General features: G+C 36.4%; 1 protein-coding gene across 14 annotated transcripts in view; it reads right to left on the minus strand.

Annotated features, from left to right (window-relative positions):
* Window positions 1–26248, minus strand: part of DTNB (dystrobrevin beta) — a 248412-nt gene that overhangs the window by 188668 nt on the left and 33496 nt on the right. For all 14 annotated transcript variants that reach the window (XR_004352834.1, XR_004352832.1, XR_004352833.1 and 11 more), the window contains exons 3-4: window positions 24013–24093; window positions 20187–20400 (exon numbers count right to left, since the gene is read on the minus strand). Coding sequence is in view for 10 of the 14 variants with exons in the window: in XM_032652769.1 (XP_032508660.1) it covers window positions 20187–20400; window positions 24013–24093 (295 nt within the window). In the remaining 4 variants the exon portion in view is untranslated. The remainder of the gene's footprint in view (window positions 1–20186; window positions 20401–24012; window positions 24094–26248) is intronic.

The raw sequence follows: 26248 nt of genomic DNA on the forward strand, positions 1-26248 counted from the left end.
CACTGAAGAACACAGCTGGTGCAACAAAGTTAGAAAAAAATATAAATGCATACAGATTGAAAGTTTGAAAATAAAATTATCTACTCCAGACAATATGACCTTCTGTGTAGGAAATCCCAAAGAACCTACAAAAGAAATATATAGAACCTACCAAAACACTACAATAAGGGACTTTAGCAAGGCTGCAGAATACAAGGTCAACATAAAAAAGTTCAAATTTCTATAAATTAGGAAAAGAAAATTGGAAATACAATACCACCAAAAATATGAAAAACAGATAAATTTTTTTAAACTTATGTTCAGGATGTGTATGCTGAAAACTACAAAATACTGATGAAAGAAATCAAAGAAAATGTAAATAGATACACCATGTTCATGAAATGAAAGACAATATTGTTAAAATGTCAGTTCTCCCTAAACTGATCAGAATCCTGTTATGATTCAATGCGATCCCAAATTCACAACAGGATATTTTTGTAAAAATCAACAAGATGATTCCTTGTATTTCCTTAGAGTTCTAGATCCAAATCTCAATAAGGTATGAGAATAGAAGATACTATTCAGAGGCCTAAACCCCACCCTGTTCTTGGTACTTTTAAAAAGTTCCTCATGTTATTTTAATATGCATCCAAAGCTAAGAACTACCAACACAGAGCTTCGAATGCAATTCTAAGACTTTGGCTTGTATTTCACAGGCAACAATAAATCAAAGGACATGACCAAAGATGAAAGAGAATTGATCATATTGTGTTTGATCTAAACAACTTTAGGTTCACAGTTTCACCTACCAAAAGGTTTATTCACCCTTCGAAAGGAAATATTAATATAAACGTTAATAAATGATATATTTAAAGATACTCATAAATATTTATTAAAGATATTTATATAAAAATCTAAGTATAACAGCATGAAGACACAATCATCCAATAAAATTAGTGAATGGGTAGCCTCACAATTCTTCCTCAAATCATGTTATTTTTATTTTTATTCAAAAAGAAAAAAAGTTAGCTCCCTCCTTGCAACTATTTGCTTTTGTAGGTCAAACTTCAGCATTTACTCCTTTGCTCTGAATGCTTTTCTTGGCATTGAAATCCCTCAGTCTACTTTAAGCCTAACTACAACTTCCTATAACTGCCCCCAAACACAGCAAAGCCAAAGTGGCGCTTTTACTTCTGTAATGTTCGGTTGGAGCTCTGCATTCTTCCTCTGCAATTAGAGGCAGTAGGGAGAAGCTGCAGTCACTTAGCAGCCTAATCCCCTATGATTCCGTCCTTTATCTGACTGATTACTTCTTGGAAAAACTCATTCTTGATCCTTCCCACCATACATCTGAATTTAATCCACATACCCTGGTCAAGTTACATTTAAAACTGAATAGTCAGCTGCGCCTGGCCATCGCACATATAACCTCACCAACATCCATGTTTTCAGTACTTCCAAAGTCAAGTCCAAGTTCATACCAGAATCAGTTCTCTTCAAACAAGATCTGGAAAGATCTTTAACCTGGTTTCATCATAAAAAATGTGAGTCACTTCAAATCTGGCCTAGCTGGAAAGTTGGGTATAACTTTTTTTTTAAGGTATTTAAGGTATAACACAATTAACAATGAATATTAACCCCTACAGAAAGATACTAAAATGAAAGGATAAACAGGTAATATGTGTTGAAGATGACAGCAGAGAGGAAACTTATTATTTTAACCCCACCCACACAGAATCCTTCCGGGGAGCACCCTCCCTCAATAAGGAACGTGATGATTCTCTGTCTCAGACTTCTCTGCACGATTCACCTCCACAGACCCATCATTTTAGAGTCTGACAATAAACCATGCCCATGACTTCTAAAGAGAGTTCTTATCACCCAACACTGAGAAAACACCATGATTAGCTCTGCGCCAAGCTAAGCAAGCAGTGAGTCCCCCTGAATAAACACTGTTGAGTTGTGACATGCAGGGGCCTTCAGAAGTCTCTGCACTCCTCACTTGTGCCGCCTGGATGGGAATTTGCTCATTTCAGTTTAGTAAAGTCTCAAATTTTTTGACATTTAAACTAACCCAGGGACTTCCTTGGTCGTCCAGTGGTTAAGACCCCGTGCTTCCAATGCAGGGGGCAGGGGTAGATGCCTGGTCGGGGAACTAAGATCCCACATGTCACACAGTGTGGCCAAAAATATATATATATATTTAAACTACTGTATATAAAATAGATGACCAACAAGGACCTACTGTATATACCACAGGGAACTATACTCAATACCCTGTAATAACCTATCATGGAAAAGAATCTATAAAAAGAATGCATATATGTGTATATACGTGTGTCACTGAATCACTTTGCTGCACACCTGAAACTGGCACAACATTGTAAATCTACTATATTCAATAAAAAATTTTAAAAAATAAACTAACCCAAACTGGATGGTGTTTATAGCTTTGCACTATCTAATAAGAGCTTGCTATTCAAATGAATACTTTTGAAAACAGGACTGTAGGGAGCACTGTTTACTTAAGAAAACAAGCTGTTTCTACACTTTTGGCAAACAACTGTAAATGCTGTCAACCATAAATGAGTACTTCTCGCATGAAAAATAGACTTCTACTTCAGAAACAGTATTACCAGTCCAATTATCGCACGTAGCTAAAAGTAATGAGAGCATTTCTCCTTGGTTTTCGAAAACTCATATTTTTCCAATTAATCTTAATTTACAAAACTTCACAGTGAATGGATTATGCAATAATCAACGGCAAATCAAGAATCCACTTGACAAATGTCAAACAGTTTAATCAAGTAAAATCAACACAGAATATTATTCAAATTTACCACAATCAGAATGCCTGCTAATTTTCATTTCAATCTTACAAATACTTACTAAGAATCCGGCATTATACACTTTGCTGTACAGCAGAAAATAACACAACATTGTAAAGCAACTATACTCCAATAAAAATTAAACAAAAAGAATCCAGCATTACATTTATTGAGGAATCAAAGAAATATAAGGTAGAATCTCTGCTCTCAGAGACTTTCAATCTTATTTGTATAATTACAAAGCAGTTGAGAGCATCATACATTCGAAAGTCAAAATAATGATACAGATAAGTACTACAGGTCATCTTAGGGATGAAAATGGGATTGGTGATTATAAGGAAGGCTACAGGGTAGGTAAAAACCAGGGGAGGTGGGGCAGGAGACCAACCAAAATACATGGAGAGAAGAAATGAGCATGTCATATTGGAAAACCTGAAAAGTGCCTCAAGTAGCTTAATTAGAGTTTGGTGTGAGCAGGGAATTAAGGACTGACAGAAACTGAGGCATACAAACTTCATTCAAAAACCACAGGGAATCTTTGAGGGTTTCCGAGGTGGGAAGTTGCATGATGAAAATAGTGTCTTAATCAGATTACTTTGGAGGTGAGTACTGAATGGACTGGGGAAGTCTCTCTCTTACTTCCTCTCTCCTTTTCAGAGAAAAACGAAGACAAAGAAAAAGCAACACTCAGAAAAAGTATTCCTCTTGCCCTTTCTTTAAAAAAAAAATTATAAAAAGGAAATCATAAAATAAGACCAAAATAGCAATCCAAAAAATTTTTTTAAATCTGAAATATTAGCTAATGGTCAAACCCTTTGCAGGTCTGCATATCCTGAAATCAAACAGAGTCCTTCTTGAAAATTGGCACAAATGCATGAATTCTCTTGGAAGAGAAGAAAAGCTACAAAATTTAAAGAGTAAGTAAGTGATGGGAAAAGTAATAAATAAACTTAGAAGTAATTCTGCGACCAAGCACTTAGACTGGGGCTCGGTGAACTGGTTTTGGTGATGTCACATCACGCAATCCACACGACAGTGGCACCCTGAAGGGTAGGGGATGTCGTGAGGGCACACGGGCTCCACTCCTCCTCTTCCACCAAAGTGGCTGTTTGTCTCCATTGTGCAATAGGTTTCCCCTTAGGATTTCACATTTTTAAAACATCCAAGACCCCTAGCTCGTTCTCCACCATCCCCTGGAAATTTCCTTAAAAAGCTATGATCAGATCTTTCTAAGAGTTAAATGTGCTACTATCGAGGGCATCAAAACCTTCCCATTCAGCTCTAGTTCTCTCCTATTTTTTTTTCTCTCCTATTTTTATTTGGTTTTTTCCTGTCATCTTGAATCCATCAAAGAACAAGCAGGGATATTAGTAAATACTGTATATAAATAAATGAAATGTTTGTGTTTCCCAGGAAATTATAGTTTTGTTTAAAAATCACTAATGAGGAAGACTATAACCCAATATTATCCTTTTTCAGCAATGTCCATTCCATAATATGCTAGCTGGGCACATTTGGAATTTAAGGAATACATTTCCTTTTACTTAAAGTGAACTAGTTTGGTTTTGCTTTTTTTTTTTTCTTTTATATTGCTTTATTTTTTGCATCCAGTATTAAAAGGGAACTATGGAAACTTTCAACATATCCAAATTAAACTGCTAAAACAAGATTTTAAAATAGTTCTCAGCCGTATTTCCAAACTACACAGGAACTTTTTTCATATAAAATCACCATAAATTAGACATATAAAAGTCTTTACCCTAAAGGAATCTTTAGATTGTTCAAATTTGAGAGAATGTGTTCTACTGTTATTTTAGATGGTAAACAAGAACCCTGAGCCTTTCATTGATACATTCAATATTGATATGCTTTGAAGATTTTATCCAAGCCTAGTTTCATTAGATACATGATTTTTAAAATAGGTTTGTTCCATTAAAGGTGGAATTTCATTATATCTCAGAACCAACATGTTTGGTGAAGGCCGGAGACTCTTTTACAAAACAAATCCTGATGAAAAAAATAAGAGGGAAAATAAGGTTCAATAGTCAGATAAAGTGTAAAAGGAATTTCTCAGGAAGTCATTATAGAACATTTTTCTTTCTTACACAGGGAGTGGAAAATGCAGAATACAATAATTATCCAAGAAGAATGCCCTATCAGGATTAAAATATAAAAGTTTACACCAGCAACTCAAAATGAGATAAGTCTTGTAGAAACTAAATCTTTTGTCAGAAATCACATGGCCTAATCAAGAGCTGGTACCAGGCCTGCCCCTACAGCCCCATGATTACAAAAAGAGGCCCATATACATATGTCTAAATATTAAAGTTATCAATCAAGCTAACAGATTAATTAAAATATGTTCTATCTCTGTACAATGACTAATATACCTTCAAAAGGGCCTGGAAAGTCAAATTCAAATCTAGGGTTCTGAGCCACTTCATGCCCCCACATGGGGAGAGTCTGGCCCCCTTTTCCTGCCACCTCCAACACACCCCATACTTCAAAGAACCATATATGCATGTGGACACTCCAGCCCATGTGTCCATGTTTTGCCCACAGCCACTGCAAATATCCAACCCAAGACCACTCCTCGGATCCAGGGGTACAACTACCTTAAAAAAAAATCAACGAACAGGACAACTTATACCAGTTTCAAAAGCATAAGTATTAGAACAAATGGACCGGGAACTTAAAAATAAACATAAATATATCAAAGAGACATATGAAAACAGACATTTTCAGGGAAATGCAAATCAGAACCACAGTGGGATTTCACCTCATGCATCTTAGAATGGCTATCATCAAAAACAATAAATAACAAGTGCTGGTGAGGATCTGGAGAAAAGGGAACCCTTGTGCACGGCTGGTGGGAATGTAAACTAGTGCAGACACTATGGAAAACGTATAAAAATTCCTCAAAAATTTAGAAACAGAACTACCAAATGATCCAGAAATTCCATTTCTGGGCATTTATATGAAGAAAATGAAAACACTAACTCAAAAAGAAACATACACCCTCACGTTCACTGCACCATTACTTACAACAGCCAAGACATGGAAGCAATCTAAGTGTCAATCAATGTATGACTAGATAAAGAAAACATGGTGTGTATGTATGTGTATGTGTATATATACATATACACATACACATACATACATACAATGAAATATTAGTCATAAAAAAAGAAAGAAATCTTGCATTTGCAACAACATGGATGGACTTCGAGGGCAGTATGCTAAGTGAAATAAGTCAGAAGGGAAAAGACAAATACCATATGATCTCGCTTTTGTGTGTAAACTAAAAAAAATATTTTTTAATTAAAAAAAAAAAAGAAATCCCCAGTTCAGAGATATAGAGAACAGACTGGTGGTTGCCAGAAGCAGGGGGTGGAGGGTGGGCAAAATGGATTAAGGGGGTCAAAACATACAAAATTCCAGTTATAAAATAAGTAAGTCATGGGGATGTCATGTACACCATGGTAACCATAGCTTAAAATACTGTAGTGTATATTTGAAAGTTGCTAAAAGAGATCTTAAAAGTTTTCATCTCAAGAAAAAAAACTTTTTATAACTATGTATGGTGATACACGTTAACTAGACTTACTGTGATGATCATTTTACAATATATAGAAATATTGAATCATTATGTTGAACACCTGAAACTAATATAATGTTATATGTCAATTATATTTCAATAAAAAAATAGAAATAATAAAAGTCAAACTAAAAGAGAGATTAGCAATATGAAATAAGAACCATAAATCATGAAAAAGAATGAATCAGATATTCTAGGTTTGAAAAATACAACAGCTAAAAATTAACATAACAGATGAGACAAACAGTAGAATGACTCTAAACAAAGAACATATTAATGAGTAGAAATGCAGACTGATAAACTCTTCTAAAAGGAAGCAGAGAGGGCTTCCCTGGTGGCACAGTGGTTAAGAATCTGCCTGCCAATACAAGGGGCACGGGTTCAAGCCCTGGTCTGGGAAGATCCCACGTGCTGTGGAGCAACTAAGCCTGTGCGCCACAACTACTGAAGCCTGCACGCCTAGAGCCCCTGCTCCACAACAAGAGAAGCCACGACAATGAGAAGCCTGCGTACCACAACGAAGAGCAGCCCCCACTCACCACAACTAGAGAAAGCCCATGCACAGAAATGAACACTCAATGCAGTCAAAAATTAATTAATTTAAAAATAAAAATAAATAAAAGGAAAGCAGCAAGGTACAGAATTGAAGCATATGTGAGAAACAATAGGAGACAGAGGAAGTAAATATGACAACATTCCAAAAAAGAGAAAAAAGAAATAAAAACAGAGGAAATATTTGGTAATGGCAGACTAGTTAATTCTGATCACCTCTTCCTCTGAGGAAAAGTAGTAAAGATGGGAAAAAAAATTTTTAATCTCCCTGAATGCAAATGAGGACTAACAACTGAGTTACCTAATACAAAGGAACTGGATGCCCAGGGAGGTGAGTGCAACAACTGAAACTACTTTTTCCATGCAAGGGATTTTCTGATTTCAGAAGGGAACCAGAAAGGCTGAAGTACAGAGTAGTAACTCTTTGATAGTATTAAGGGGCTAGAAGAGAGATGTGGAACGTTGAATCCTGATGAAACTGCCTACTCCTGCTCCCATTACTCTGGGTTGAAAGCCCAAAGGCTGCACCTAAAAGCACTAGTGTGCAGAAGTAAAACAGGGCCTCACATGGGCTGAACTGCAAATAACTCAGGTGCTTCTGGACTGTTATGGTCTCCAGGCACCTGGCAGAAGAAAACATAAATACAAAAAAAAAAAAAAGAAAAGAAAACATAAATACTCTCTGTAGGAAAACATTATCCTAGGCCTCAAAGTATTTCTGCAAATAATTTTGCAATATAATGACTGGTACATACTAAAAATAAAAAGTAATTTTGGAATATGTTTCTCACATAATAAAAAATAACAAGGCAGAGAGGAAGTAAGATGACATGAACGAAAAACAGAAATAGCAAACAGCACAAAAAGAACCATAGGGAACCTAGATATTGGATTACAAGCACAGATCTTACAGTAACTCTGCTTATTATATTTAAGGATTATGAGATAAGAATGATGCATCTGGCATCATGGTAATATTGCTGAAAACCAAAAGAAAATAAAGAATATCTTAAGAGTTGCCAGAGGAAATTGACAGATTACCATCAAAGCAGCTAAAATTATATCCACTATTGATTTCTCATCAGAAATTATGGAAGCTAAAAAAATACTACAACAATATTCTTAAGATATTGAAAGAAAACAATTGTCAACCAAAAACTCATATATCAAATGAAAATATTCTTAAAGTATGAGAATGAAATTTTCAAACAAAAATTAAGACGACGTGCCACAATCTAACTTGCAGAAAGGAAATGCCAAAAGGTGTTCTTCAGGAAGAAAGAAAAGAATTCCTGATGGAAGCTTAAAAATGCAGAAGCAAGTGAAAAACAACAAAACTAGTATATTTAAAATTAAGCAGACACTATTTTATTATAGTCAACATCATTTAGTTTACCTATAAATTAAATGATGCTTACTGTTTAAAAAAATTAATAAGGCCTGCTTGATTTTAAATATATATAAAATAAAAATACACAATCTCAATGACATAAAAGAATGGGTAAATGAAATTAAAGCGTCCTAAAACCAAAATGGTATAGAGACACATCAGTCTTTGTATTACCTAGAAAGAGAGTAATGGTACCAATTAATCTTAGACTTTGAAAAATCAAGCATACTGTAATCTCTAGGGTAAAAAGAGAGATGAAGGGAGAGCCTACAGATTAAAAGAATCTCAAAAGAATATCAACTGCAGGGAGACCTTCAAGATGGCAGAGGAGTAAGAAGTGGAGATCATCTTCCTCCCCACAAATACATCAGAAATACATCTACATGTGGAACAACTCCTACATAACACCTACTGAAGGCTGGCAGAAGACCTCAGACTTCCCAAAAGGGAACAGATGCCCTCAGGCGACCTATAAGCAGAGGCAGGGCCAAATCCAAAGCTGAACCCCGGGAGATGTGCGAACAAAGAAGAGAAAGGGAAATCTCTCCTAGCAGCCTCAGGAGCAGTGGATTAAATCTCCACAATCAAAATGATGTACCCTGCATCTCTGGAATACCTGAACAGACAACAAATCATCCCAAAATTGAAGCTGGTGGACTTTAGGAGCAACTGTAGACTTGGGGTTTGCTTTCTGCATCTAATTTGTTTCCGGTTTTATGTTTATCTTAGTTTATATTTAGAGTTTATTATCATTGGTAGATTTGTTTATTGATTTGGTTGTTCTCTTCCTTTTTTGTATAGATAGATAGATAGATATAGATATATACCTTTTTTTTCCTTTTTCTCTTTTTGTGAGTGTGTATGTGTATGCTTCTTTGTGTGAGTTTCTCTGTATAGCTTTGATTCAACCATTTGCCCAAGGGTTCTGTCTGTCCGTTATTTTTTTTTTTTTCTTTTTAGTATAGATTTTAGCACTTGTTATCATTAGTGGATTTCTTTTTTGGTTTGGTTTTCCCTTCTTTCTTACTTTCTACTTTTTTATTATTTTTTAATTATTTTTATTTTTAATAATTTATTTTAATAACTTTATTTATTTATTTATTATTTTCTTTCTTTCTTTTTTTCTCCCTTTTCTTCTGAGCCATGTGGCTGACAGGGTCTTGGTGTACTGGCTGGGTGCCAGGCCTGTGCCTCTGAGGTGGGAGAGCTGAGTTCAGGACACTGGTCCACCAGAGACCGCCCGGCTCCACGTAATATCAAACGGCGAAAGCTCTCCCAAAGATCTCCATCTCAACGCTAAGACCCGGCTCCACTCAATGACCAGCAAGCTACAGTGCTGGACACCCTATGCCAAACAACTAGCAAGACAGGAACACAACCCCACCCATTAGCAGAGAGGCTGCCTAAAATCATAATAAGGTCACAGACACACCAAAACACACCACTGGACACAGTCCTGCCCACCAGAAAGACAAGATCCAGCCTCATGCAGCAGAACACAGGCACCAGTCCCCTCCAGCAGGAGGCCTACACAACCCACTGAACCAACATTAGCCACTGAGGGCAGACACCAAAAGCAACAGGAACCACGAACCGGCAGCCTGCAAAAAGGAGACCCAACCACAGTAAGTTAAGCAAATGAGAAGACAGAGAAACACACAGCAGATGAAGGAGCAAGGCAAAAAAACACCAGATCAAACAAATAAAGAGGAAAAAGGCAGTCTACCAGGAAAATAATTCAGAGCAATGATAGTAAAGATGATCCAAAATCTTGGAAACAGAATGGAGAAAATACAAGAAACATTTAACAAGGACACAGAACTAAAGAGCAAACAATGATGAACAACACAATAAATGAAATTAAAACTTCTCTAGAAGGAATCAATAGCAGAATAAATGAGGCAGAAGAACGGAAAAGTGACCTGGAAGATAAAATAGTGGAAATAACTATTGCAGGGCAGAATAAAGAAAAAAGAATGGGAAGAATTGAGGACAGTCTCAGAGACCTCTGGGACAACATTAAACACACCAACATTCGAATTATAGGGGTCCCAGAAGAAGAAGACAAAAAGAAAGGCACTGAGAAAATACTTGAAGAGATTGTAGTTGAAAACTTCCCTAATATGGGAAAGGAAATAGTCAATCAAGTTCAGGAAGCTCAGAGAGTCCCATACAGGATAAATCCAAGGAGAAACACGCCAAGACACATATTAATCAAACTATCAAAAATTAAATACACAGAAAAAATATCAAAAGAAGCAAGTGAAAAGCAACAAATAACACACAAGGGAATCGCCATAAGGTTAACAGCTGATCTTTCACCAGAAACTCTCCAAGCCAGAAGGCAGTGGCAGGACATATTTAAAGTGATGAAAGGGAAAAAGCTACAACCAAGATTACTCTACCCAGCAAGGATCTCATTCAGATTCAGTGGAGAAATTAAAACCTTTACAGACGAGCAAAAGCTAAGAGAATTCAGCACCACCAGACAAGCTTTACAACAAATGCTAAAGGAACTTCTCTGGGCAGGAAACACAAGAGAAGGAAAAGACCTACAAACACAAACCTAAAACAATTAAGAAAATGGTAACAGGAACATACATATCGATAATTACCTTAAATGTAAACAGTTTAAATGCTCCACCCAAAAGACACACACTGGCTGAATGGATACAAAAACAAGACCCACATATATGCTGCCTGCAAGAGACCCACTTCAGACCTAGGGACACATACAGACTGAAAGTGAGGGGAAAGAAAAAGATATTCCACGCAAATGGAAATCAAAAGAAAGCTGGAGTAGCAATTCTCATATCAGACAAAATAAGAGTTTAAAATAAAGACTATTACAAGAGACAAAGCAGGACACTACATAATGATCAAGGGAAGATCCAAGAAGAAGATATAACAATTGTAAATATTTATGCACCCAATGTAGGAGCACCTCAATACATAAGGCAAATGGAAACAGCCATAAAAGGGGAAATCGATAGTAACACAATCATAGTAGGGGACTTTAACACCCCACTTTCACCAATGGACAGATCATCTAAAATGAAAATAAATAAGGAAACACAAGCTTCAAATGATACATTAAACAAGATGGACTTAATTGATATTATTAGGACATTCCATCCAAAAACAACAGAATACACTTTCTTCTCAAGTGCTCATGCAACATTCTCGAGGACAGATCATGTCTTGGGTCACAAATCAAGCCTTGGTAAATTTAAGAAAATTGAAATCCTATCAAGTATCTTACCTGACCACAACGCTATGAGACTAGGTATCAATTACAGGAAAAAATTTGTAAAAAATACAAACAAATGGAAGCTAAACAATACACTACTAACTAAGCAAGAGATCACAGAAGAAATCAAAGAGGAAATCAAAAATACCTAGAAACAAACAACAATGAAAACACGACGACCGAAACCCTGTGGGATGCAGCAAAAGCAGTTCTAAGAGGGAAGTTTATAGCAATACACTCCTACCTCAAGAAACAAGAAACATCTCAAATAAACAACCTAACCTTACACCTAAAGCAATTAGAGAAAGAAGATTAAAAAAACCCCTAAAGTTAGCAGAAGGAAAGAAATCATAAAGATCAGATCAGAAATAAATGAAAAAGAAATGAAAGAAACAACAGCAAAGAAAATAAAGCTAAAAGATGGTTCTTTGAGAAGAAAAACAAAATTGATAACCTATTAGCCGGACTCATCAAGAAAAAAAGGGAGAAGATTCACATCAACAGAATTAGAAATGAAAAAGAAGTAACAACTGAAACTGCAGAAATACAAAGGATCATGAGAGATTACTACAAGCAACTATATGCCAATAAAATGGACAACCTGGAAGAAACAGACAAATTCTTAGAAAAGCACAACCTTCCAAGACTGAACCAGGAAGAAACAGAAAATATAAACAGACCAATCACAAGCACTGAAATTGAAACTGTGATTAAAAATCTTCCAACAAACCAAAGTCCAGGACCAGATGGCTTCACAGGTTAATTCTATCAAACATTAAGAGGTGAGCTAACACCTACCTTCCTCAAACTCTTCCAAAATATAGCAGAGGGAGGAACACTCCCAAACTCATTCTACAAGGTCACCATCACTCTGATACCAAAACCAGACAAAGAGGTCACAAAAAAAGAAAACTACAGGCCAATATCTCTGACGAACATAGATGCAAAAATCCTCAACAAAATACTAGCAAACAGAATCCAACAGCACATTAAAAGGATCATACACTATGATCAAGCGGGGTTTATCCCAGGAATGCAAGGATTCTTCAACATATGTATATCAATCAATGTGATACACCATATTAACAAACTGAAGGATTAAAACCATATGATCATCTCAATAAATGCAGAAAAAGCTTTTGACAAAATTCAACACTCATTTATGATAAAAACCCTCCAGAAAGTAGGCATAGAGGGAACTTACCTCAACAAAATAAAGGCAACATATGACAAACCCACAGCCAATATCGTTCTCAATGGTCAAAAACTGAAGCCATTCACTCTAAGATCAGGAACAAGACAAGGTTGTCCTCTAAGATCAGGAACAAGACAAGGTTGTCCAGTCTTGCCACTATTATTCAACAGAGTTTTGGACGTTTTAGTCACAGCAATCAGAGAAGGAAAAGAAATAAAAGGAATCCAAATCGGAAAAGAAGAAGTAAAACTGTCACTGTTTGCAAAGGACATGATACTATATGTAGAGAATACTAAAGATGCTACCAGAAAACTACTAGAGCTAATCAATGAACTTGGTAGAGTAGCAGGATACACAGTTAATGCATAGAAATCTCTTGCATTCCTATAAACTAATGATGAAAAATCTGAAAGAGAAATTAAGGAAACACTCCCATTTCCATTGCAACATAAAGAATAAAATACCTAGGAGTAAACCTACCAAAGGAGACAAAAGATCTGTAGGCAGAAAACTATGACACTGATGAAAGAAATTAAAGATGATACAAACAGATGGAGAGATAAACCATGTTCTTGGATTAGAAGAGTTAACACTGTGAAAATGAGTATACTTTCCAAAGCAATCTACAGATTCAGTGCAATCCCTATCAAACTACCAATGGCATTTTTCACAGAACCAGAACAAAAAATTTCACAATTTGTATGAAAATACAAAAGACCCCAAATAGCCAAATCAATCTGGAGAAAGATAGAGCTGGAGGAATCAGGCTCCCAGACTTCAGACTATACTACAAAGCTACAGTAATCAAGACAGTATGGAACTGGGACAAAAACAGAAATATAGATCAATGAACAGGATAGAAAGCCCAGAGATAATCCCACGCATATGTGGTCACCTCATTTTTGATAAAGGAGGCAAGAATATACAATGGAGAAAAGACAGCCTCTTCAGTAAGTCGTGCTGGGAAAACTGGACAGCTACATGTAAAAGAATGAAATTAGAACACTCCCTAACACCATACACAAAAATAAACTCAAAATGATTAAAGACCTAAATGTAAGGCTAGACACTATCAAACTCTTTGAGGAAAACATAGGCAGAACACTCTATGACATAAATCACAGCAAGATCCTTTTTGACCCACCTCCTAGAGAAATGGAAATAAAAACAAAAATAAACAAATGGGACCTAATGAAACTTCAAAGCTTTTGCACAGCAAAGGAAACCATAAACAAGACCAAAAGACAACCCTCAGAATGGGAGAAAATATTTGCAAACGAAGGCAACTAACAAAGGATTAATCTCCAAAATTTACAATCAGCTCATGCAGCTCAATATCAAAAAAACAGACAACCCAATCCAAAAATAGGCAATAAACCTAAATAGACATTTCTCCAAAGAAGATATACAGATTGCCAGCAAACACGTGAAAGGATGCTCAACATCACTAATCATTAGAGAATGGAAATCAAAACTACAATGAGGTAACACCTCACACCAGTCAGAATGGCCATCATCAAAATATCTACAAACAATCAATGCTGGAGAGGGTGTGGAGAAAAGGGAACCCTCTTGCACTGTTGGTGGGAATGTAAATTGATACAGCCACTATGGGGAACAGTATGGAGCCTCCTCAAAAAACTAAAAATAGAACTACCATACGACCCAGCAATCCCACTACTGGGCATATACCCTGAGAAAACCATAATTCAAAAAGAGTCATGTACAACAATGTTCATTGCTGCTCTATTTACAATAGCCAGAACATGGAAGCAACCTAAGTGTCCGTCAACAGATGAATGGATAAAGAAGATGTGGCACATATATACAATGGAATATTACTCAGCCATAAAAACAAACAAAATTGAGCTATTTGTAGTGAGGTGGATGGACCTAGTCTATCATACAGAGTGAAGTAAGTCAGAAAGAGAAAAACTAATACCTTATGGTAACACATATACATGGAAACTAAAAAAATTAAAAAGTGGTTCTGATGAACCTAGGGGCAGGACAGGAATAAAGACTCAGACATAGAGAATGGACTTGAGGATATGGGGAGGGGGAAGGGTAAGCTGGGACAAAGTGAGAGAGTAGCATTGACAGATATACACTACCAAATGTAAAATAGATAGCCAGTGGGAAGCAGCCGCATAGCACAGGGAGATCAGCTCGATCAGCTCGGTGCTTTGTGACCGCCTTGATGGGTGGGATGGGGAGAGTGGGAGGGAGACGCAAGAGGGAGGAGATATGGGGATATATGTAAATGAATGGCTGATTCACTGTTATAAAGCAGAAACTAACACACCATTGTAGAGCAATTATACTCCAATAAAGGTGTTAAAAAATAATAATAAATTAATTAATTTTAAAAAAATCAACTGCAATACATGGACCTTATTTGAGTCTCAAATTGAACAACATAAAAATAAAAATTTGTAAGAGAATTAGTGAAATGGATATTTTAACATATTAATGAATATTTATATTAATTTTCAGGTGAGATAAGGGCATTATGGTAATTTTTTTAAGGCATCCCATCTTTTAGAGATATGTATGCACTGGAATATTTACATATGAAATGGTAACAACATATGAGATCTGCCTCGAAATAAGTCAAGAAAGTGGGGAGAAGGGAGGCGGAGAGCCTGGGGATATAGATGAAATAAGACTGGCCATGTACTGGTAATTATGGAAGCTGTGTTACGGGCACACTGTTACTATAATATTCTTTCGATGTTTGTATATGTTTGACATTTTTCTTTAAAAAACATTTTATGAAGAAGACATCTTAAGTAAAAAAAAAATCAAGCTATAAATTGGGAGAATATATGTGCAACACACATAATCAAGAAGGATTGTTATCTAAATTATAGGAAGAACTCTTACAAATCAATATAAAAAGAAAAAATAACACACTAGAATAATGGGCAAAAGATACCAAGAGGCATTTCACAGAAGTAATAAATATGGCCAAGAAACATATGAACATGCTCAGTAATCAAGAAAATGCAAATCAAGATAACAATGAGATGTCAGTTAGCAAAAACTAAGAAGTCCAAGAATTCTAAGGCTTACAGAATGTGAATCAAAAGGATCTCTTATGTATGGGTACAATTTGGAAAATTAATTTTATACTTTCTAAATATCAGTTCAGAGTGAAGCTGAGCTTTCATATACCCCACAGCTCAGCAATTCTATTCCTCAGTTTAGAACCAAGAGAAACACTTGGACACAAATAAGAATATTCCAAGCAGAGTTGTTTCTTAGAGCAAAAATCTGGAAAACACCAGAATGGTATAGAAACACAACAGAATGTATATATATGTTAATATAACAGTTAATATAATGTAATAATATAATATAATATTATATTATTGTAATAATGTAGTAATAATAATAATATAATATAATATAATGTTAATATAACAGTTAAAATAACTGAACTATAGATAAATGCAACATGAATGAATCTTTAAAACATGTTACTGGCTGAAAAAAATAAATCAGATAATAGTACATTAGTATGGCACTCTTTTTAAAATATTTAAAATTAAACAACACTTTCTTTATGTCCATACATGTGAACAAAAATGGTTTTTAAGAGGCAAGGAAATGATAATACAAAATCAGAATAGGGTTTGCCTTAGTTAAGTGAAGTTCAGTGGGATGGGTTAGGAGATAAATGTAAATTATTGTCAATATTCAAGTTCCTGGGTCAGATAGTGGGTTGGTGGATGTTTATTATTTCTAAGAATGTTTGAGGGAAAAAAGAGTATATAAAAAAAAATCACTTAGAAGCTATAGCAGTAATCCAGGCGAAAGATGATGCTGGTGGTCTGGGATGGTAGCAGTGGGGATGGAGAGAAGTACATAGACCTGAAGGATATTCAAGAGGTAGAAATGAAAGAACTTGGTAACCGACTGGATGTGGGAGCTGACAGAGAAGGAAGTTATAATGACTCTCAGGTTTAAGGAACTGGATGGGGAGTAGGACTATTTAACAAGAAAGAGAACCACAAGTTTATAATGCACTTCAAGGAGTTCAGTAGTGAACACTGTGGTCATCACCTTCATATCTAGTCCAACCATCCCCATGATGAGGCAACACAGGGTGAGGGTGAGAATTTAACTATCCTCTGCCCCAAAGGCACAAATCCTTTGTTTCAGCTAAAAAGCCTACCACTTACACATACATGGCCCAAACGCACATACCTGGTGGAGGCTCAGGTACTTTTGCTCAGTGTTGAAAGAAAACTGGCTCTCTCCCCCACCTAGACTTGACAGGAAGCATTTAGTAGCTGTAGCAGGCATTTTTTGAAGTCAGCATAAGGATGAAACTAATAGAAAAGAAGGTCAAAGCCAAGACCACTATAAAGACACAGGGATTTCCCTGGTGGCCCAGTGGCTAAGACTCCACGCTTCCAATGCAGCAGGCCCAGGTTCGATCCCTGGTCAGGGCACTAGATCCCACATGCCACAACTAAGAGTTTGCATGCCACAACTTAAGATCTCGCATGCCGCAGCTAAAAGATCCCCCATGCCACAACTAAAGACCCGGCGCAGCCAAATAAATAAATATTTTTAAAAAAAAGAAGAAATGCAGCCAGGGCCCTGATTCAACCACAGTCCTGTCTCTGGCTCCTCTGTTATGTGAGCCTATTGCTCCAGTTACTGTGAAAGCCCATCTGAGTAGGCTTTCTATTGCTTATAGTTGAAGATGTGGAACTAACACCGAGGTTGGAAACAGAAAGGAGGTTTATAAATCCCAAGCTCTAAATCACTAAATCAGCTCAACTGAAGAAGAGGAAGGAAGGTTTCCTATCCCTCACACTGGGAATTTGGATATCCTTGTTAGCAAAAACAAAAAAAAGAAGAAAAAAATGTTGGTTAGAGCATCACCTGTTGTACCTTCGGACCAGACCATGTACCTATGGTACTGTAACTGTGGTACTGAGGACCTGAAACAGGAAAAAACTGAGGCTAACAGAATGTTTTGGCTATTCCTCATAGCTTAAAGTCTACACACAGATGTTTACAGTATCATTCTTCATACTTTTCAATGTTTTTAACTGTCCAGTGTGAAATATTTTAAATCTAAGTATTAAAAAAATTAATTCCTAAGAAAATACATGCTTAAGGGAGAAAGTCTTAGATCCTATTTGTTCCTGATGATTGTTTTAGGGTCTCACAATCTATTATAATAATCAGAAACAACCTAACCAAAAATTTGACTATGAATTTGGAGGTGAGGGAATTTAATAATTAAGTTAATTGCTGTATTCAAATTTTAACTTTGAGAAATTATGAAATACAAAAGCTTGAAAAGATCAGTTAAAATAATAGGAATTCTACATACCAAAGGGACTCTCCAGCCTAAATAACAAAGTGGCCAATCTATTAAAGAGACTACTACCTTTGGAAGTATTTAACAACAAAATGCCCTGATTTTCAAAAATAAAATTCTGATAACCAGATCCTTTCTTTTTTCCAGTACATGAAAGCCAATTTCAAATTTCCGGAGAGCTAACTAAATAAGCTCTTATCATATGAAGAGTTCAAGGTCAGTAAAGATGTGATGATTTATTCTGATGCCCACGGTCAACATTTTAAACAGGATATGACTTGAGAATTACCAAACTCACCCCTGCCATACTATATTCTTTACTCTTAGCTCATTCATCTCTTTTTGCTTTCCTAGTTCTCTTCAGTGTGCCCTCCTGCTGATTTACTGTCTCTTTTTTCTTTTCCTTTGTCTCTTTCTGCCTGTGTCCAGCTTTCTCCCACTGTGTCCCAGGACACCTCTGTACCTTCTGCCCTTACCTTTGGTCTTCCCATTCTCCCTTTTGCTATCTCTTCACTCTCTCTTCTCCTCCCTTCTTTAGCCATAGTACTTATTTGATATAATTATGGAGTCAAAGTTCATAATCTCTGCTTTATCATTTTTAGCTCTAAGACGACTTTTATTTCTGACTTTAAAAAGTTTCTTAAATTAATTTGTGTTGTGTGGCCCTGAAGTGACTTACTCAGTGAGTCAGTGTCACGATAAGGTGCTGCTTACTCACCACAGAATAATGTTTTTTACTAAGGTTTTTAGATCAGAAGAGTCATTCCTTGGACAGTATAAACTTAACCTACCAGATTAACTGCTAAAAAAAAATGGCATTAGAATTCTGGGACATATGCTACATGTACACTCATGTTTTAAAAATTCAAATTTCTTTAAATAATTTTTTCTTAAATGGATGGAATATCTAATTTGATAACATCTTATAAAAATGTGGGGGCTTCCCTGGTGGCGCAGTGGTTGAGAATCTGCCTGCTAATGCAGGGGACACGGGTTCGAGCCCTGGTCTGGGAAGATCCCACATGCCGCGGAGCAACTGGGCCCGTGAGCCACAACTACTGAGCCTGCGCGTCTGGAGCCTGTGCTCCGCAACGAGAGGCCGCGACAGTGAGAGGCCTGTGCACCGCGATGAAGAGTGGCCCCCGCTCGCCACAACTAGAGAAAGCCCTCACACAGAAACGAAGACCCAACACAGCCAAAAATTAATTAATTAATTAATTGTTTTAAAAAAGTGAATTTAGTGAGTGCCTATGTTGTGACTTGGCCTTGACACTTGTATGGTTTTTACCATTAATTCACAGAACCCTCAATATTATGAAGTATAACTAATAGCATTCTACAAATATATGAACTCATTTTCCTACAGAGAGAAAAATGAAGCAGAGAGAATTAACCCATCCAAATCACACCGCTGATAGTACAGCAGGGATCAGACACCTGAACTCCTGGTTCCCGGAAAATAAATATTAACCTCTGTGCTTCCATCATTTATGATTTCTTTTTTATTTTTTATCATACAACTTAATTCTCCATAAATACAAATATAATAACTCATTTCTGTTTTAATTTGGAGGACATTTAGTTTTCTCCTATTGTTTTAAGGTTTAGAACACAATGTTCTACATTGAAAAGAATTAAAATAGAATCCTAAACATAAATAAAGAGAAAACAAGGTACTACACGTCCAAAGGCAATTGCTATTACTAAAGAAAAGTTAGTTTAAAAGTCAAATAGAAAGCCTCATAATCAAATGTACCACTTGGCTATATTTCACTGGATAGAGAACAGCTATATTAAGGTACCGACAATTTTACCAAACAATTATGTCTCAAGTGTTGTGAATCTCCCTAATGTTACAGAGGTTAATATGTGACATGCCCCAAGACAGTAAGTCACTCTGGCATTTAATCAGTCTTTAGAAGGGACTTGTACTAATTCATTTCCCTTTTAACTGTGATTCTAAGTTGACAACCCTTGGCAAGGCAGTACAGAAGAAGGATGATTAGAAGAGAAACATTCTTAAAATGGATTAAGCAGGGCAGGTACTAGCCTGTCATATGCAGCAATCATAAAGTTGAGGAGGAGGCTGATGGACTGTTCCACACTGATTTGGTGAGTAGAAGGAAGGCGCTTGTTCAGCTGGTAGTAGATGGATGAGATGACGGTCTCGAGGCGAGACACACTGATCTCAGTGGTATGGTCCAGTGTATTAAGGCCATTGTCTCGGAAGGCTTCAATCATGTTCCAGATATCAACAAGATGGACTGGAACACAAAGAAAATAAACTTTGTGTTTATTTTGTCAACACAAACTTTGTGTTTATTTTGTAACTTTCTCAACAATTCAAAAGTTTTAATTCAGCAGAAAGATATAAGAACTTTACATTTACTTATATTTAATAGAATAGTGAAGGGTGGCAGAATATGTCACCCCAAGATATGCCACTTTGGCATACGGAGTAGTTTGAGCTAAAGACGCCTGAAAAACAGCAGATGCCAAGAAGGACACTCTGACCTCCCCTTTTCTTCCCAAAAGCAGGAAGTAAAAGTCCCATGTGAAAAATGCCCTCCCTGTTCCAAGAGGAAAGAAACATCCTCATCACCAGAGACAGTGAATTGAGTCTGAGTGAAATCTGCAGACTTCGTTAAAATAGCTCTTATCTTTAGTCTCCTGACATATTTTAGTTATTTTTCCACAACTGCCACTCTTTGTTCAACTTAGTATATAAGCACTTAGGCCCACTCACTCCTTTGGGTTTTCATTTTCCTATGGGGGCTCCCATGTACATGTAAAAATCCATATGCTTTTCTCCTGTTAATCTGTCTTATGTCAATTTAATTCTCAGGCTCCACTGGAGACCCTGAGAGGGTAGAGGTAAAGTTTTGCTTCCCCTTTGTAGCTTCAAAAATACACAACGAAAATGTAACAGAACCTCAAAGAGACAAATTCACAGGCTTTGTGGGAGATATTAACACACCTCTCTCAGCAAGTGACAGAGCAAACATACAAAAAAAATAAGTGCAGTCATAGACAAACTTACAACTAACAAGGCAGGCATAATGGACACTATATGAAGTCCTGCCCCCAGTGATTAGAAAATATGCTTTATTTTCAATAACACAAAGAACATGTAAAAAAACTGACCTTATCCTGAGTCATAAAACTAATCCCAATAAATTTTAAAGGATTAAAATCATATAAGCCATGCTCTATGATCAAAATGAAATTGTCAGAAATCATTATCAAAAAGAAAACTTTTAAAATAAACTTTAGAAATGAATAAACACACTACTTGGAAATTTCCTTAATCTGATTAAGGATATCTACAAAAAACTGCAGCAAATTACTTAATAGTAAAATGTTGAAAGCCATTCCTCTGATATTGGGAACAAGATAAGAAATGCCCACTGTCATCATTCCTATCATATTTCAAATCCTAACCTATATAAATATGCAGTAATTATCAGTACAAGTACTGGAAATAAAAGTAACTGTCATTATTCAGAAATGACAAAATTACACACGTTGAAAATCATAAAGATTCTGCATGTGTATCACTAAAATTAATATTTGAGTCTAGAATGACTGCTAGGTACAAATCAAGATATGAAAGTCACTGTATTTCTAAATATATACCAGGACTCAGGAATAAATCCAATAAAGGATGTGCAACATCTCTACCAAAAAATATATAAATTAGCAAAACTTAAAGACCTAAATAAATGGAGGGATATATCAGGTTCACAGAAATGAAATCTCAACACTGGAAATACATCAATTGTCCCCAACTTGATCTACAGATTCAGTGTAGTCCCAACAAAAATCCCACAGGACTATACATTAAAAGGATGAATTTTATTATACGTAAATTATACTTTTAAAAAAAAATGAAGGAAAGAAATCCCAGCACAAATCTTTGTTTTTGTTCATTTTTAGTAGAAATTAACAAGCAAATTCTAAAATTTGTGTGAAAATAAATGTAAAAAGGCCAAGAATGTCTCAATCTTAAAAAGTAAAATAGAACAAAAGTACCCAGAACATACTATAAAGCTCTAACAGTGATTATTGGTATAAGGATAGACAAACAGACCAATGGAACACAAAAAGTCCAAAAGCAGATCCTCTCACATATGGACACAGCTATGAACATTCTTGTACATTTCTCCTAATGAATATGAGAAAAAGATTTTTTTAGTAATGAAGAAAAAGGATGGTCTTTTCAATAAATAGTGTAGGGTCAACTGAACATATATATGGAAAAAATGAAATCTGACTCCTACTTATAATCTGGAGTAAAAAAAATTTCAGGTGGGCTGAAGAATCATATGTGACAAAATAAAACTGCTAGAACAATGCATTTTTTACTTTATATTACTAATGCCACTAGCCTGGCTCAGCCCACACATAGACTATTGTGTTCCAAGAATAATTATGGGAAGAAGTATAAAAATGGTAGTTCCTGTAGGACAGCGGTTTTCAAACTTTTTGACAACATGCAAATATATTTAAATCAACACACACACACGCCTCTAGATATATAAAAAACACGTTTCACAAAATACTTTACCACATAAGCTACGTTCTGACTTTTTTTTCTTTCTCTTTTTTTTTCTCCATTACATGCTTTAAATTCTGGCTACAGCTCACCAAAACAGTTTCAGGAACCATTAACAGGTCACAACCCATAATTTGAAAACAATGCTTTGGGAAACCAGACAAGAAACATGACTTCAGTCTAGGATGGTATGGTAAACTCTTTGGAGAGAATTTTAAGCTAGGATTTTTGAGTAGGACTTAAAGTAGTGTAGAAGTATTTAAATATAAAGTGACTTGTCCAAGGTCACGGGTTTATAATAAATGACAAACAAAACCTGGAGTAAAACAGGTTTTCCCATTCTAAGGCTAATGTTCTTTCCATTACACAAAACAGTTTTTCATTAATACACACACACACACACACACACACACACACACATCTGAGAAAAGTACAATAATTCTAAGTTAGTCCATCTGCACACAAATTAAGAAAGATTTTATATGCATTTTACAAATATTTTAATTTACGTATTTTATAAGTAGCAATTGTGGAAGCAACTGCTTATAGAAAAGGCTGATTTGTGTTATATTAAGTTTAAACAAGAAAGTTAACTTTCATTATGCATTTACCAAATTATTAGTTTTTCTTTCTCTCCAGAAGCTGATAAACTGTATTAACTTTACATAAAACTTTGTATTAAAAACAGTGACAAGGAGAAATCAATTCTCCCATTTAAAGAATTAATTAATCTTGGGACTTCCCTGGTGGCGCAGTGGTTAAGAATCCGCCTGCCAATGCAGGGGACACGGGTTCAAGCCCTGGTCCGGGAAGATCCCACATGCCGCGGAGCAACTAAGCCCGTGTGCCACAACTACTAAGCCTGCACTCTAGAGTTTGCAAGCTACAACTACTGAGCCCGAATGCCACAACTAGTGAAGCCCGTGTGCCTAGAGTCCACGCTCCACAACAAGAGAGGCCACCGCCATGAGAAGCCCGCGCACCGCAAGGAAGAGGAGTCCCCACTCACCGCAACTAGAGAAAGCCCGCGCACAGCAACAAAGACCCAACACAGACATAAATAAATAAATAAATAAATCGTTTTTTAAAAAATAAAGAATTAATTAATCTCAAAACTAGTTACCTTATTGAGTTTCTTAAATATTTTGAGGGACACCCAGAATAAATTAACAAGCTCTTTCCATTACAAAGCTTATATTCTGATAAACACTTAAGACAAAATAATTCAATTAACATTACAATATGACTAAAACACATTAAAATCTTCTATATTATCAAGAGCTCTATCCAGCTATCATAGAAATGAGTAGAAATGACTTACGGTTGCATCGTTTTTGCACAAATCGCAATTTGCAAGCTGTTCTGTAAGTTGATAGTCGTATGACATCAAAATTCTGAGCACCTGAAAAGGAGCAAATAAAAAATCTTCAATTAGATTTACCATTTAATTTCCACATGCTGGGGAAGTGACTCTATTCCATTGTGTTGGCACAGTCTATACACAACATGTCAACAAGGCCCTCTTTGGATAAAACACAAAGTGGGGAAGAAGGGTTAAAAATGCTTTCTGCGTGCCCACTCCATGCCAAGCACGATGTCAGCAGTTTTGCCTATATCATCCTATCTGCTAGCCTAAGAAAACTCTGAGGGGAGGACCACTCATGACTTGAGTGAATGAACTATGTATTCCGCAAAATGAAAAAAAGTGGTATAGTAGGGAAGACCCTAGCCCAGAGTCAGGAAAGCTAAATTCCAGCCCCAGTCTGACCACCAACCATAGGCCATGACCGTGGCCATGTTACATTCCTTCCTCTCAGCCTCAGTGTCCTCATCTATAAAAGGGGGAACTGGACCAGCTGATCTCTAAGTTCCCCTTCCAGGTCTGTGGGAGCCTGTGTTTTTCAAAAAAGGGACACAACAGTATTTCCAGACCAGTATTTTTATGTGCCTCTAGTATGCTGCCCCTCCCCATCAAGAACTAAAGATTATTTCCCTCCACCTGCACCTGAGGACACTGTGACTGCCTCAATGAATAGAATGTGGCAGAGGAACACTGCCTGACTTCTGAAGGTGGGCGATAAAATGTGGGACAGCTTGTCTGTGCTCTCACTCTCTCAGGATGCTTGCCCTAGGAACCTGGACACCATTGTTGTGAAGAAGCCCAAACTAGCTGATATGGAGAAACCACACAGAGACACCGATACCCAGAGAAACTGAGTCCATCAGCTGAAAGTCAATAGCAATTACCAAACATGTAAGTGAGCAAGGCAACAAATGATCCAGCCCTGAGTCTCTGAGTCTTCCAATGGAGGCCTGAGACATCATGCAGGAAAGTCAAGACATAAGCACTGGACGCTGTTCTAATTTTAGACCCAAAAAAGGTATAAACAAAATAAATGACTGTTTGGGGATAGGTAATATATAGCCACAGTAACTAGAACAAAGCCTAAATTATATGAATCTATAAATCAAACTTTGTTTTCATTTCAAAATTTGCTGTAGGGCTTCCCCGGTGGCGCAGTGGTTGAGAGCCGAAGCAGAGGACATGGGTTCGTGCCCCGGTCCAGGAAGATCCCACATGCCGCGGAGCAGCTGGGCCCGTGAGCCATGGCCGCTGAGCCTGCGCATCCAGAGCCTGTGCTCTGCAACAGGAGAGGCCACAACAGTGAGAGGCCCGCGTACCGGGGTGGGGGCGGAATTGCTGTCTTGAATTTTAAGGCCACTTTAGGGAACTCTGGCCTCCAGCGTGAGTTTTTTTATTTCACCTATGCTGCCTTTGTAAGATCTGGCAGCAACTTTTGATTCAAAAAAGGCAAAGTGAACCAGCACAAATTATCTTATACCAATATTTACAGTCATCTTTCATTTCTGCCCATAGAAAAAAAAAGGAAGGATTTTTCCAGGTTTTTGGTGAAAGTAATATTTATTGACCAAAAAGTGAAGCAAAGATTTCTCTTAATCTCACTTCAATCAACCCTTACCTTATTTCCTCCATCACCTGGTTCTCACAAAATTTCTACCCTTCTATACATACACGTTATAGTCCTATTTTCTTTTTTTAATATAACAGGTTTTTTGAAATATAATTCATCCATTAAAGTATTCAACTTAGTTGTGCAACCATCACCACAGTCAGTTTTTCATTATCTCCAAAAAGAAACCTGTTCCCCCATGAGTCACTTTGCCCATTTTTTTATTGAGTTATAAGTACTTTATATGTTGTAGATACAAGTCCCTTATGAAATATATGATTTGCAAATTTTTTTTTCCCATTCTCTGAGTAGTCATTTCACTTTCTTGGTCGTATCTAATGGGGCACAAAAGGTTTTAATTTTGATAAATCCAATATATCTGTCTGTTATTTTGTCACTTGTGCTTTTGATGTCATACCTGAGAAGGCTTTGCCTAATCTAAGTTCATGAAGATTTATACCTATGTGTCCTTCTAAAAGTTTTACAGTTTTAGATCTTACATTTAGGGCTATATTTTTAGTTAATTTATTATGCGGTATGAGGCAGAGGTTCAAATTCATTCTTTTGCATATGGATACCCACTTG

This window comes from Phocoena sinus, chromosome 13 (assembly GCF_008692025.1).
Source record: "Phocoena sinus isolate mPhoSin1 chromosome 13, mPhoSin1.pri, whole genome shotgun sequence".
Taxonomy (NCBI): Eukaryota; Metazoa; Chordata; class Mammalia; order Artiodactyla; family Phocoenidae; genus Phocoena; species Phocoena sinus.